The sequence below is a fragment of the Rhincodon typus genome, chromosome 9 (genome assembly GCF_021869965.1).
Source record: "Rhincodon typus isolate 14 chromosome 9, sRhiTyp1.1, whole genome shotgun sequence".
NCBI lineage: Eukaryota > Metazoa > Chordata > Chondrichthyes > Orectolobiformes > Rhincodontidae > Rhincodon > Rhincodon typus.
This window is the reverse complement of record NC_063340.1, coordinates 81576168-81588610: the sequence shown is the minus strand read 5'-3', so window position 1 is coordinate 81588610 and position 12443 is coordinate 81576168. Positions and strand designations below refer to the sequence as shown.

Here is a 12443-nt window from a genome sequence, read left to right as displayed (position 1 = left end):
TGTACCTGCTTTCATACTCTGCTTCAATTTACGAAGCCCAAGATCTCGTACATCGTTTATGCACTTTCTCCATCTGCCCTTCCCCTTCAGCTTCATTCCCATGTTCCAATATGCCCTTCTTTTTCATGGACTTTAGCTTTCTAGCAAGTCTGATACATGGCACTTCAACAAATGTCTTCATGAAGTTCATATATACATTAACCCTATTATCTCATCAAAAACCAAGTTAGTTAAACTCAACTGGTTTGTCTTTGCAAATTTGTGTTGTTTTTCCTTCGTTAATCCATAGTTGATCCACAAGGAATTGTGCATTTTGTTATCATTTTCAAGTTTTGTTACCATTGAGGTTAATCTGACTGGTCTATAGTTGCTGGGTTTCTCCTTTCACCATTTTCTCAATGAAGGTGTAGCCGTTGGCTAATCTCCCAGCCCTCAGTTCCATTGCTGTTTTCAAGAAGGATCAGAATAATACAGATACTGCCTTCTTAATTTCCATCCTCACTTCCCTCTGTATCCTCAGATGTATATGATCAAGGTACAATTACTTATCAACTTTGTATCCTGCCTTCCTTTCAAATACTGACTCGACCAATGTTTAGCCCACAAACTATCTCCTCCTTTACTATGACTTTGGCAGTATCTTCTGCCTTGATAAAGTACTCATCTTGCCCTCATCCATTTGTAGATTGATCTTTTGATCCCTAATCAGCTGCACCCCTCCTCTTAAAATCTTTTACTCTTCAATTGCCTAAAGACGACTTCTGGATTTTTTTATATATAAAGTTTGCTCATGGGTCGTGGCTGTCACTGGCAAGGCAAGCACTTATTGCCGATCTCTCCTTGTACAGTTAGAAGTCAACCACATTAGGATCATATGTTGTTCAGACTCCAAATATGACAGATTTCCTTCTCCAAACGGACATTAGTGAATCTGATGGATTTGTACAGCTGTCAAGCAGTTAGACAGTCACCATTAAGCTAGCTTTAATTCCAGACTTTTATTCACATTTCACTATCTTCCATGGTGGAATTCCAACTCCTATACCTCGAACACTAGCCTAGAGTTCTAGATTATTAGTCCAGTAACATGACCACTACACCATTACCTTGCCTGAAATCAATATCAGCTCCTTCTCATTTTCCTGCTGCCACTCTTACTTCCTTCCTCATTTTTTCCTTGAAGTATCAATATGTAACCTGGTTCTCAGTTGCATTATCAACCAGTCACCTGCAACAAGTGCCCTTTTTCAATACCCGACTCTCTATTTCTTTCATCCACATGGAGGCTTTCAGGCAAATGTAAAAGCAAAGTTTATAAAACATTACAGACCTATTTAAGAATTGAAGTGGTGCTTTTCTTTAAAGCATACATAACTTCAGTGGTTTAAATTATAACAGATTTCATAAGAACATCGTAACAAGAAAATATTATAATGAAGTAGTACAATAATAATATTCAATGAATACAATGGATCTGGTAGTTAAGCTGTATTTCAAATGATTTGCTTAGATTAACACAGTAAGATGACAGAATGAAAGATCTGTTCAGTATTCCCAATATGGTGGGAGAAATACATTCAAAATATCCACAAGTACTTTTTAAAAAGGTATATATCATCAGAAAAACTAGACTTAAAGCATAATAGAGCACAACTCACCTCTGAGGTATTTCACTTTGAGAAACTCCGGACTCGCTTTCTGACCTGGAAGTGGGTCATTTAACATCACTTTAGTCTGAGCTTTAATTCCTTCATAAAACTGGCCCATAGCAACGTGGCCCAGGCCTCTCATGTACTGGCAAACCTCATTGTATGGTTCCAACTGCAGGCACCCCTACGTTTTTTTTTGAAAAAGGAACCAAGCACATTTACTGAGTTAATTTCTCAAACTTCATAAATTATGTGGTAGTATTTATAGAAATTGATACTTAAACAATGTTAAACTGATCCCTAGCTCCTTCACCATACTTACCCAAATAATGGCCAGTAGCAGCATTGAGAATGTTGAAAAGTTGGTAAATATGCAAAGGCGACATTAAAACCAAAGTCTGTTACTAATAAGTTTGGAAAACATGGCAAATTCAAGGCATGAACTAACATTCATCCCCATAACGTAGCTTTTCAGTTAACATAAGGTGGCTTCTAGAAGACTACAAAGACTAAGGTTGTGCTGCAATTAGTCCAAACCAATGAGTGGGCACCTAAACATGCAGGCTGATCGAGTTCCAATATACATCAGAAAAGAAGCAAAAAAAGTATAGTTGAAAAGGTCAATGGATGCAGAAGGTTGAACTGTAAGAAAGAAAAAATTAACTACTTTAGAAAACAAAATTCTTACAAGCACAAGAAAGCACTTGAAAGAGGGAGGACTATTTATAGACAATATGCTGTAATATGCAGAAGACAAGAGGTAGGCATGAATTGTTTCTATGGCTTTAAGAGGTGCATTTTGTCCTGGTTTTTGTCTAATGAAGAAAGATAGAGACAGAGGTGCTGAGGAGTCTGTTAAAAGCCAATAAAGTAAACAGCTTCTGAGGTAACAAGGTGCAGGGCTGGATGAACACAGCAGGCCAAGGTCTTGGCTTTTTTTTTAAAAAACTGTTGGAACAATAAAAGCAGTCTGAATGGGTGAGGTCAAGCTTCCATAGAACCAGGAATTTTTTTTTTTAGTTTTAGCCTTCAGCAGCAGTAGTTGGGATCATAGATCATAGAATCACAGAATCCCTACAGTGTGAAAACAGGCCCTTCGGCCCAACGAGTCCACACTGACCCACAGAGCATCCCACCTAGACCCATCCCCCTGTAGCCCACCTAATCTACACATCTCTGAACACTACGGGCAATTTAGCATGGCCAATCCACCTAGCCTGCACATCTTTGGACTGTGGGAGGAAACCAGAGCACCCAGAGGAAACCCACGCAGACACAGGGAGAATGTGCAAACTCCACACAGACAGTTGCCTGAGGGAGGAATTGAACCCAGGACCCTGGCGCTGTGCTAACCACCGAGCCACCGTGCCGCCCCGGACTTGAAGCTGGATGTGGAATCTCTTGTTCCTCTTTCTGTTACAGCTAAAAGCTGGGGCTCTCTTTCTGCTGCTAGAATTACAAATGAAACAATCTATTTTACTGAATTTGTCTTTGCGAAGGGTGTGTTTATGGGACGTTACTATATTGGAACAGTTAAATGAGTAATTTATTATTTTGTTAAGCATTTTGATAGTTACAGTCGAGTCATAATTAAGCCAATTCCTTTATTTTATTTTTATTTTGTCTGTATTTTAACTTTATTTTTACATTAGAGTTGAGTAGTTCAACTGATCAAATTACATCTGGAAGGCCACACCTTACATTTATGTTTAAAATAAAGAAAAGTTGAAGTCTAGACTATCTTCTTAACATATTTTGAGGGCATTTGGTCTGGTCCATAACAATAGCTAACAGTGAACTAAATCAATTTAAAATAGTACAAATAGATAAAATACCTGAAGATAAATTAGGATCTTAACAACAGAAATCAACAAACTGAAGAGAGAAAATCTGGAGAAGCGAGCAGGATTATGTGGATTAGCAGATGATGGAACTAGCTTTGTGTAGGGTATGTATGCATGTGTGCATCCCCAATTGCCTGAGAACTTGGTGCTGCGCCACATTCTTGAATTGCTGTGGCTTAAGTGGTGCAGGTGTACCCTGGTATTGCTAGGAAGGGAATTTTATAATTTTGACTTGGGGAGTATAAAGGAATGACAAAGACGGGAAACTTGCTGTGGGGGTGTTCACATGTATCTGCTGCCCTCGTTCATCCTGGTAATAAAGGTCGTGAATGTAGGCAGTATTATCATAGGACCCTTGGTGAGTTGCCAAATTGCATCTTGTACTGTGTATTAGGAGTAAAAAATGTTAAGATTATGGATGCGATGCCATCAAACAGACTGCTTTGCCCTGGATGGTGTCAAACTTTTTCTTTTGGCTGTTGTTGGAGATGCACTCACCCAGGCAATGGGATAGCATTCCATCACACGCATGCCTTGTAGATGATGGACAGACTTTAGGGAGTCAAGAGCCTAGTTATTTGCTCAGAATTCCCATCATCCGATGTGTTTTTACAGCTAGAATAATTATATGGCTGCTCTGATTCCGTTTCTAGTCATTGGTAGCCCCCATCATGCTGAAAGCAGGCGATTCAGAAATAGTAATGCTATTCAATGTTATGAAGACATTATTAGGGCCTTTCTTGATGCAAGATCTGTCTGGCACTTGTGCAGCCACTTTAGAGCACAACATATTACAATCATCAGGTGTTGGAGTGGTATGAAATCAACAAACAATATTGATTATGAAGATGATTAGGAGTGCTTGGAAGAACAGTAGATAGACCTTCACAAACATTCAATATAAACAGCAATTCTGAGAAAAGAAGACACTTCTCCCGCGCTTCAAACTTAAACCGGATATGGTGTTGCAGTCAGAGAGGATGAAACAGCATTCATGGTTCAAGAGATTTGAAGGAAGCTGAAATATGCAGAGTAAGCAGCTGGATTAGACACATGAAATACCTGCAGTGGAATGAGAGGCTCCAGATTTGAAGAAGCATGGTTTTGGAGCATCTTACCGAGATGGTAGTTGAGGAACACAAAAACTGATACAACAATTAACGGAGTTGAGACTGCAACACTGGAAGCAGCAGGGCGCACTGCTAAGCTTCACACCAACAATCCAGCGGTCAAGCTATTTTCAGTGGTTTGTCATGGGATTTGCATCGACAACTCCACTAGCTGGACTAGTGAATAGTATAGTTATAGTTATAACATGTGTTTAATGCCCGGATTAATGCAATGTCAGTCGCAATTTCAGACAAACTGGAAAACAAACATTCAAAGACATGGATATTTAAGCATATTTAATATGCATCAAGAAATCCAAACTCTCAAAGTATCACGCTTTAAGTCTCATTAAAAGACTTTTGTTTAAATCAATCCACAATAAATATCATGGACCAAGGCAACAGAATTCCCTACTGGCACAGACCACTGAAATAAAATGAAATACTTTGATTCCCAAAAATAGACTGGTCGAAAAAAACACCACACACCCAAAAAAGCAGTCAATTCTGTGCTGGCATTATCTGAGTCCCAAGATGAGAGATATGTAACAAGGAAGCATAATTTCTTCTCTTTCTGCTAATTTCAATGCTCCCATATTTTGCTGTCACATTGGACATAGTAAAGAAAACCAGATGCCAACTACAACATCACATTTTTCATATCAATGTCATTCAGAAAAAGCATTTTGGTCAAATGGCTACAGCAGTTCTCTTAAGTATGATAAAATATGTTGAAGTTTATGCTAGCACTCAATCTTAGGCTTGTTTGGACTAGCTGGCTCTTCATTGTGGATTAGAAAAAAAAATTAGATACATGCCAGCATATAGAAAGTAATTTTTTTTTGTTTACAAGGCAGTTGTGGTTTTGACTGCTCTGTTGTCAAATGCCAATGTAAGCTCCCACTCATATGAAGGAAAGGAAAAGAAAAACAAACAAATCGGAGAATTCTGAGATGGACTCTTCCCTCCCACCTCTCTAACCAATTCCCACCACTCCCTACCTGTACTCACCTATCACCATCCCACCTACATTCCCCGGTCCCAGCCCCACCCCTCCTCCCTCTATTTTTCAGCCTCCTTCCCCCTCCCAGTTTCTGAAGAAGGGTCCCGACCTGAAACATCAACTTTCCTGCTCCTCTGATGCTGCCCGGCCTGCTGTGCTCCTCCAGCTCCACACTGTGTTGTCTCTGACTCCAGCATCTGCAGTTCTTGCTATCTCTCAATCAGAGAATTCTGGTCAGTTCATAAATATTAGCAGCAGCATTGACACAGATCAGAGAGAGAGTCAAATACCTTCTGATTTCTACAACCCAGAGTAAACGTCAAAATTGTTGGGAGGTTAGCACTGCCGGCTCATGGCACCAGGGACCCAGATTCTTGGGCAAGTGTGTGTGTGTGTGTGTGTGTGTGTGTGTGTGTGTGTGTGTAGTTTGTATGTTCTCCCCTTGTGGGTCTTCTCCATGTGCTCTGGTTTCCTCCCACAGTCAGAAAGATGTGCAGATTCAGTGGGTTGGCCATGTTAAAAATTGCCTCTTAGTGTCCAGGGATGTGCAGGTTAGGGGAGTTAGCCACGGTACAGGAATGGGATGTGGGTTGGGTGGGATGCTGTTCTGAGGATCAGTGTGGACTCAGTGGGCTGATTGGACTTTTTCTGCACTGTGTGGATTCTATGACTGAGTGAGAGGAGAAATGAATCTGAAAAAATCTTTTAATATCACTTGAAAAATATCTGTAAATGTATCATACCTTAAAGTCTTTCAAGGCATCCTGGAGACTGCCGTGATGATAAAGCATCATTCCTCTCAGTTGAAGGGATTGAATGTGGTTCTGATTCAATATTAAGGCCTTTTGGAAACTTTCCATAGCTGCTTCAAAGTCACCCAACTCTCTAAAGGAAAATGCAGTTTCACAATAGAAAGCATCAGCCTCATATGCCAATTTTTCTCCACAAGTAACACAAGTAAAGTTGCCCATCATGAATAAATAAATAATGGGAATTATGATTGTTATTCAGATATATTAAGCAGCCTTTATTAACACAAATTAGCCCCTAGTTTGGAGAAAAACAAAACACTGAAGGTTTACACAGCTGGCTGCCACAGATGTTGATGCCAACATCAAAGACCCATCGTACCCCAGTAATGATTTCCTACAACCTCTTCTGTCAGGCAAAAGATACAGAAGTCTGAAATCACACATAAACAAGTTCAGTAACAGCTTCTTCCCGGCCATTATTAGGCTGATGAATAGACTCTCTAGCCTCAAGTAACGCGGATCTTGCTAATGTTGATCTCGCCTAGAACACATCCTGTGCAATGTAACCTGTATGCCTCTATCTAAGTCTTTTTGATCTGTGCATCCTTGCTCACTATGATCTACCTGTACTTCTCGTAAACAAAGCTTTTCACTGTACTTTGGTACACGTGACAATAAATCAATCAAATCAGGTATCATGTTATCTGATTAACGCAGAGAGGTGAAGTTTACCACCTTCATGCTGGCTTCTGTTGAATTCCAACTGGTACTGAATTTTAAAATGATCCCTTCTCAAATTCATTCTGAACTCTTAGTAGTAAATCAACTATTAGATATAAGCACAGGCTGCTGGCTAGCAAGCAACAAGGAGCCAGTAATATAACTCTTAATTTATCATGCCTGTGCCACTCTGTGGATTGCATATATACCACATCATGACATTCTAATAATCCTTCAGAGTGTACTTGGGCTAAAAAAAAAAGTCCCATTCATACCCGGCTTGGAAAATTGTCAAGTTCACTAGTATGTTCAATATCAATCGATTTATAAGCCGTTTACTTATCTTCCTTCAGTTTTAATGGTATATGCTAATTCCACATTCATCAGTCTCTCCCAAGATTGCAGAACAAACTTTCAAGTCCAATCTGCCAGGGGAACACTGAGAAAATAGTTGAACGAACAAAGCAGCTATATGCTCAAGTTGAACTGTGGTCTCAGCTTGTACCCAAACATTCCATACAAGTGGATACATTTCTTGTTCACCACTTACAAAGGGAGCAGAAAATAATGCAAGCAGTCCACGAGAAAACTACAAACTTTACTAATTACCAATTTAGTTAAAATTGAATGAAGTGTTCTTTCATCCAGAACACAAAAGTATTCCATAATCTAGGCCAGACATGCTTGAAAGAAAAGCATTAAAATCTGAAACACTGTAACCAAAAAATGAATGTGAAGGATGTCATGTTTGGAATTTAGATGTTCACTTTGAATATTTGCTTGGACCAGTTGTTTTTATGTATATCACTAAAATAATAATGTGAAGGCTGAAATATTTCAGTTTGGTAAGGCAGCTGCAGGTACAGCTAGAAATGTTCCCTGTGGAGCAGAGAGTCAAAAGCTACAAGACATGGGAACAGTGGTTATGTTGCTGCAGTACAATCCAGAGGGCCAGATTAATGATCCTGTGACACGTGTTCAAATCTCAGCAGACAATTCAGTTAATGAATGAAAATCAATCCAGAAGAAAGTGGTGTCCATGTGATGACCAGATTGTCACAGCATCCAGCTACTTCACTAACTAGCGTCTCTTGGGAGTGAAATCTGCTGTCCTTACCCAATCTAGCCAACTTGACTTCTGACACACAGCCATGTGGTTGATTTGTAACTGCCGTCTAAATGGGCTACCAAATTACTCCATTGTCAAAAAGTCTCATCACCGCTTGTAAGAGGGCTGTTAAGGAAGGGCAATAAATGCCCACCTTTGACAGTAAAAGCCACCGCTTGAACATATGAAATAATACACTAACTGGGCAGAGATGAGTAAATAGGCTGATTGATGCAGACTCATTTTTTAAGAGAATTGTTGAAGACGTTAGACTTTAGAATCCCTACAGTGTGGAAACAGGCCAGTCGGCCCAACAAGTCCACACAGCCCCTCTGAAGAGCATCCCACTCAGACCCATTCCCCTACATTTCCTATGTCTAACCCACCTAACCTAAACACCCCTGGGCACTATGGGCAATTTAGCATAGCTAATCCACCCACCCTGCACATCTTTGGACTGTGGGAGGAAACCGGAGCACCCGGAGGAAACCCACGCAGACACGGGGAGAATGTGCAAACTCCACACAGACAGTCACCCAAGGCTGGAATCAAACCCAGGTCCCTGGTGCTGACAGGCAGCAGTGCTAACCAATGAGCCACCATGCTGCACAACAACATGCTTGAAAAATTCTCAAAAACGCTGAAGGGCCTGCTCCAGCTAAAGTGATTTTCTGTACTAGAACTCTTGGTTTTGTTTATAAAGGATTAATAAAAATAAATAGATATCATGGAAGAGTCAGTGGAGGAGTAAGCTAGTCTAACAATCCAAGTAGAAGGTCAAATTACAGAAGTCTACTATTGCTGGTCTGTACCTTCATTTTTGTTCCAATTTAGTGAATAAAAATCAACTAAAAACTAAATTAAAATCAATTTATTACTTCCCTTCCCACCAAAATTAAAACTAAACCAACCTGTATGCTTGGCCTAGACTTCTATAAGCATCTGTAAAATCTGTTTTGAGTTTAATGGCATCTTTAAATGTATCAATTGCCTCCTACAAGAGCAAAGGACAAAAACAAGATTTAGTTTACTACCTAATCACATGAAACAAATACAAATTGCCTAGTTTGCAGCAGAATTCTTCTCTAAATCATTATTTAGATCATTAACTGAATAGCTCATCACAAACCACAAGTAATTAACACTATTCACTGCAAGAACAGGATATATTTTAATATACCAAAGACAACATTGTGGCCCAAAATACTGAGCCTCAATACACTGTAGCATAGATTAGTAAAATGCCAATCCTAACTGTGAACTCCCCATCTCAATCACAGGGATTGCATGGAGCTGAAGGAGGCTACTGTAGAAATGCTCTAAGAATTGCCTTAAATGTGGCCCTCAGATGGACTGCAGTGGTCTGATTGAATTCTCGGAAAGAAAGGAGTTAATGCTAATTAAACCAGAAAGGGTCAATAAAACAAAATATGCTGCACCAGGTACTGAGCCTCCATCTTAAGTTTACCTACAAGCAATCTTTCTGAGAAAAGACCTGTGAGCTATGGACTAAACAAGGAACTTTGCATCCCCAGGTACCAACATTTCAATATTCAAGGGCTATTTATTTATAATTCTTCTGGTAATTTTTCTAGCGATCTTTATAGAATCTGTGGAAGTATTGAATCAAAAATACATAAAATGACATTTCTGCAACATCAGTAAACATATATTTGACTGGGATAATGGCTTTAGAAGATAAAAGTATATAGCTATAACTTCCAGATATGGTCACATTACTTAGATATACAAGTTCCTTCAAAATCCTTCAAGGGAGATGAGACTTAAACCAGCTTGAGGGAAAAAAAAAAGCAATGAAAGACAACAAATTGATCCAGGAGTTGATACTCTGGAAAAACAGACAACACCTTTTATAGATGGAAGTTTATAACTCTTGCATCTCAGTAGGTCAATTCCGTTCACCAGAGATAAATCCACCCAGCTCACAAGTTGTGGAAATATTGCTACCAAATAATTTAAATGATTTGTCAGTTATCTAAAGGGTATAATTATAAATGAATATCTTAGCATCATACGTAATTCTGGTTTTCTCAAATAATCTGAAGCTGATGGATTTGGTTCGATATCCTTATTCTTTACACAATACACTCACCTTCAGCATACCTCTGTGATAGAAGGTTAAACCTTTGTACAGCATTGCTATTGGTTGATATTTCTTCATTTCCAAGGATAACTGAAAGTCTTCGTGTGCTGCTGCATAATCCTAGATGATATAATTACACAAAAGCTAGAAACTTATTTGAAACTTTGAAATAAAACTAGTCAAAGTTTTTTAAAAATGTGGTAACATAACCATTCTTCCAATTTGATTACCCAAACATATCAAATACTATTTTCCTTATAACCGTGTTTGGTGAGATGGAGCGCACATTGTAAATCAGTCACGCCTCAATGAGGACAACTGCCCACATGGAAAGGGGAAATGGAAAAGTATCAAGTTGCCCTGGGATCTATTTATGCCAATAAAACGCCAATTCTTTCATTACATTCTTTTTGATAAGTTCATAAAGATGCAAAACAGGGGGAGAATAGACCATTTGGCCCCTTAAGACTGCTCTATCATTCCACAAGATCATGACTGATCTGTTTGTGTTCTGAATTCCACATTCCCATGTACGCCCTTCTTAAGAAGTGATGATCCACCTTAGGAAGGGATGATCTATCTCTGCTCTAAAAATAATCAGGGACCCTTGCTTCAACTGCTTTCTAAGGCAGAGAGTTCATAATTCTCAGGAAAAAAAATTCTTCCAAAATTCTCCGTCATAAAACAGTGACTGCTAATTTTAAAGCAGTATCCTTTGGTTCTGAACTCACGGACAAAAGGAAACATCCTTTCCATGTTCACTTTGTCAGAACCATTCAGGATCCTCAACGTCAGTCAAGTCATCCTTCACCCTTGTAAACTCCCGTGGAAACAAACCCAGCCTATCCAACCTGTCCTCATGAGACAACCTGCTCATTCCAGGAATCAATTTAGTAAAGCTCCTCTAAGGACCTGATGGGATGCATCCTAGGACATTAAAAGAAGGAGCTATAGAGATAATGGATGCACTGGAATCCTCACCTTCTGGAAAAATTGCAGATTGGAAAACTACCAATATAACACCTTGATGTTAAAAAAGGGAAGGAGACAACAGATAGGTGTTCTCTAATCAACCTTTTTAAGAGATGTTATTACACACCTTTAGAGCAGGTGGGATTGAAATTGGGCTGCCAGTTAGCTCAAAGCCTGTTATAGGGAAAATGTTAAAGCATATTATAAAGGATATAAAGCAAAGCATTTAGAAGTGCATAATACAATCAAGCAGAGTTAACCTGACTTCACAAGAGGGAATTCATGTCTGACAAATATATTAGAATTCTTTGAGGAAGTGACAAACAGGGCAGCTGTGGATGTAAAATATTTACGTTTTCAGAAGGCATTTGAGAAGGTATCATACATTAGGTTACTTAATAGGATAAGAGCCCATGGTGTTGAAGTAGTATATTAGCATGAATAGAGAATTGGCTAATAATCAGAAGACAGTTGAGATAAGGGGTCATGTTCAGGAATGACACCTGTAATGAATGAAGTGTTACAGGGATCAGTGCTGGGTCACAATTACAATATATATTAGTGACCCGGATGACAAAAGTGAATGTACAATATTCATGCGTGTGGACGACACAAAAATAGTTGGGAAGGCAAGTAATCGAGAGTCAATAAAGAGATATAAACAAGTTAAGCAAGTTGGTCAAAAATACACGGCAGATAGAATATAATGTGGGGAAGTGAGAGATTATGCACTTTGGCAGAAAGAACAGAGGAGCTGACTATTATTTAAGTGGAGAAAGACTTCAGAAAGCAACAGAAGGGATTTGGGAGTCCTCATGCATAAGTCACAAAAGGCTAGCATACAAGTTCAGAGGGTCATCAGGAAGAGAAATGGAACGTTGTCTTTTATTTCCAAGGAAACGGAGTATAAAAATTGGGAGGTCTTTCTCAAACTATGAGATTCAGCTGGAATACTGTGAACAGTTTTGGGCTCCTTTTCGAAGGAAAAATACATGCTGGTATTGAAGGCAGTCCAGAAAAGGTTCACTTGGTTGAAACAGTATGGAGGGAAAGTCTTACAAGAGGAAATTGAGGAGGTTGGACCTATTATACTCAGTGGCGTTCAGAAAAAGGAGAGGTGACCTAATGAAGCACAAAAGCTGCCTAGAGAACTTGACGGAATTGATGCAGAAAGGTTGTTTC

General features: G+C 39.2%; 1 protein-coding gene across 1 annotated transcript in view; it reads right to left on the bottom strand.

Annotated features, from left to right (window-relative positions):
* Positions 1-12443, bottom strand: part of ttc13 (tetratricopeptide repeat domain 13) — a 59414-nt gene that overhangs the window by 25530 nt on the left and 21441 nt on the right. Inside the window, exons 8-12 of the mRNA XM_048601371.1 lie at positions 10299-10409; positions 9097-9179; positions 6349-6490; positions 1659-1833; positions 365-444 (exon numbers count right to left, since the gene is read on the bottom strand). Of these exons, the coding sequence (XP_048457328.1) occupies positions 365-444; positions 1659-1833; positions 6349-6490; positions 9097-9179; positions 10299-10409 (591 nt within the window). The remainder of the gene's footprint in view (positions 1-364; positions 445-1658; positions 1834-6348; positions 6491-9096; positions 9180-10298; positions 10410-12443) is intronic.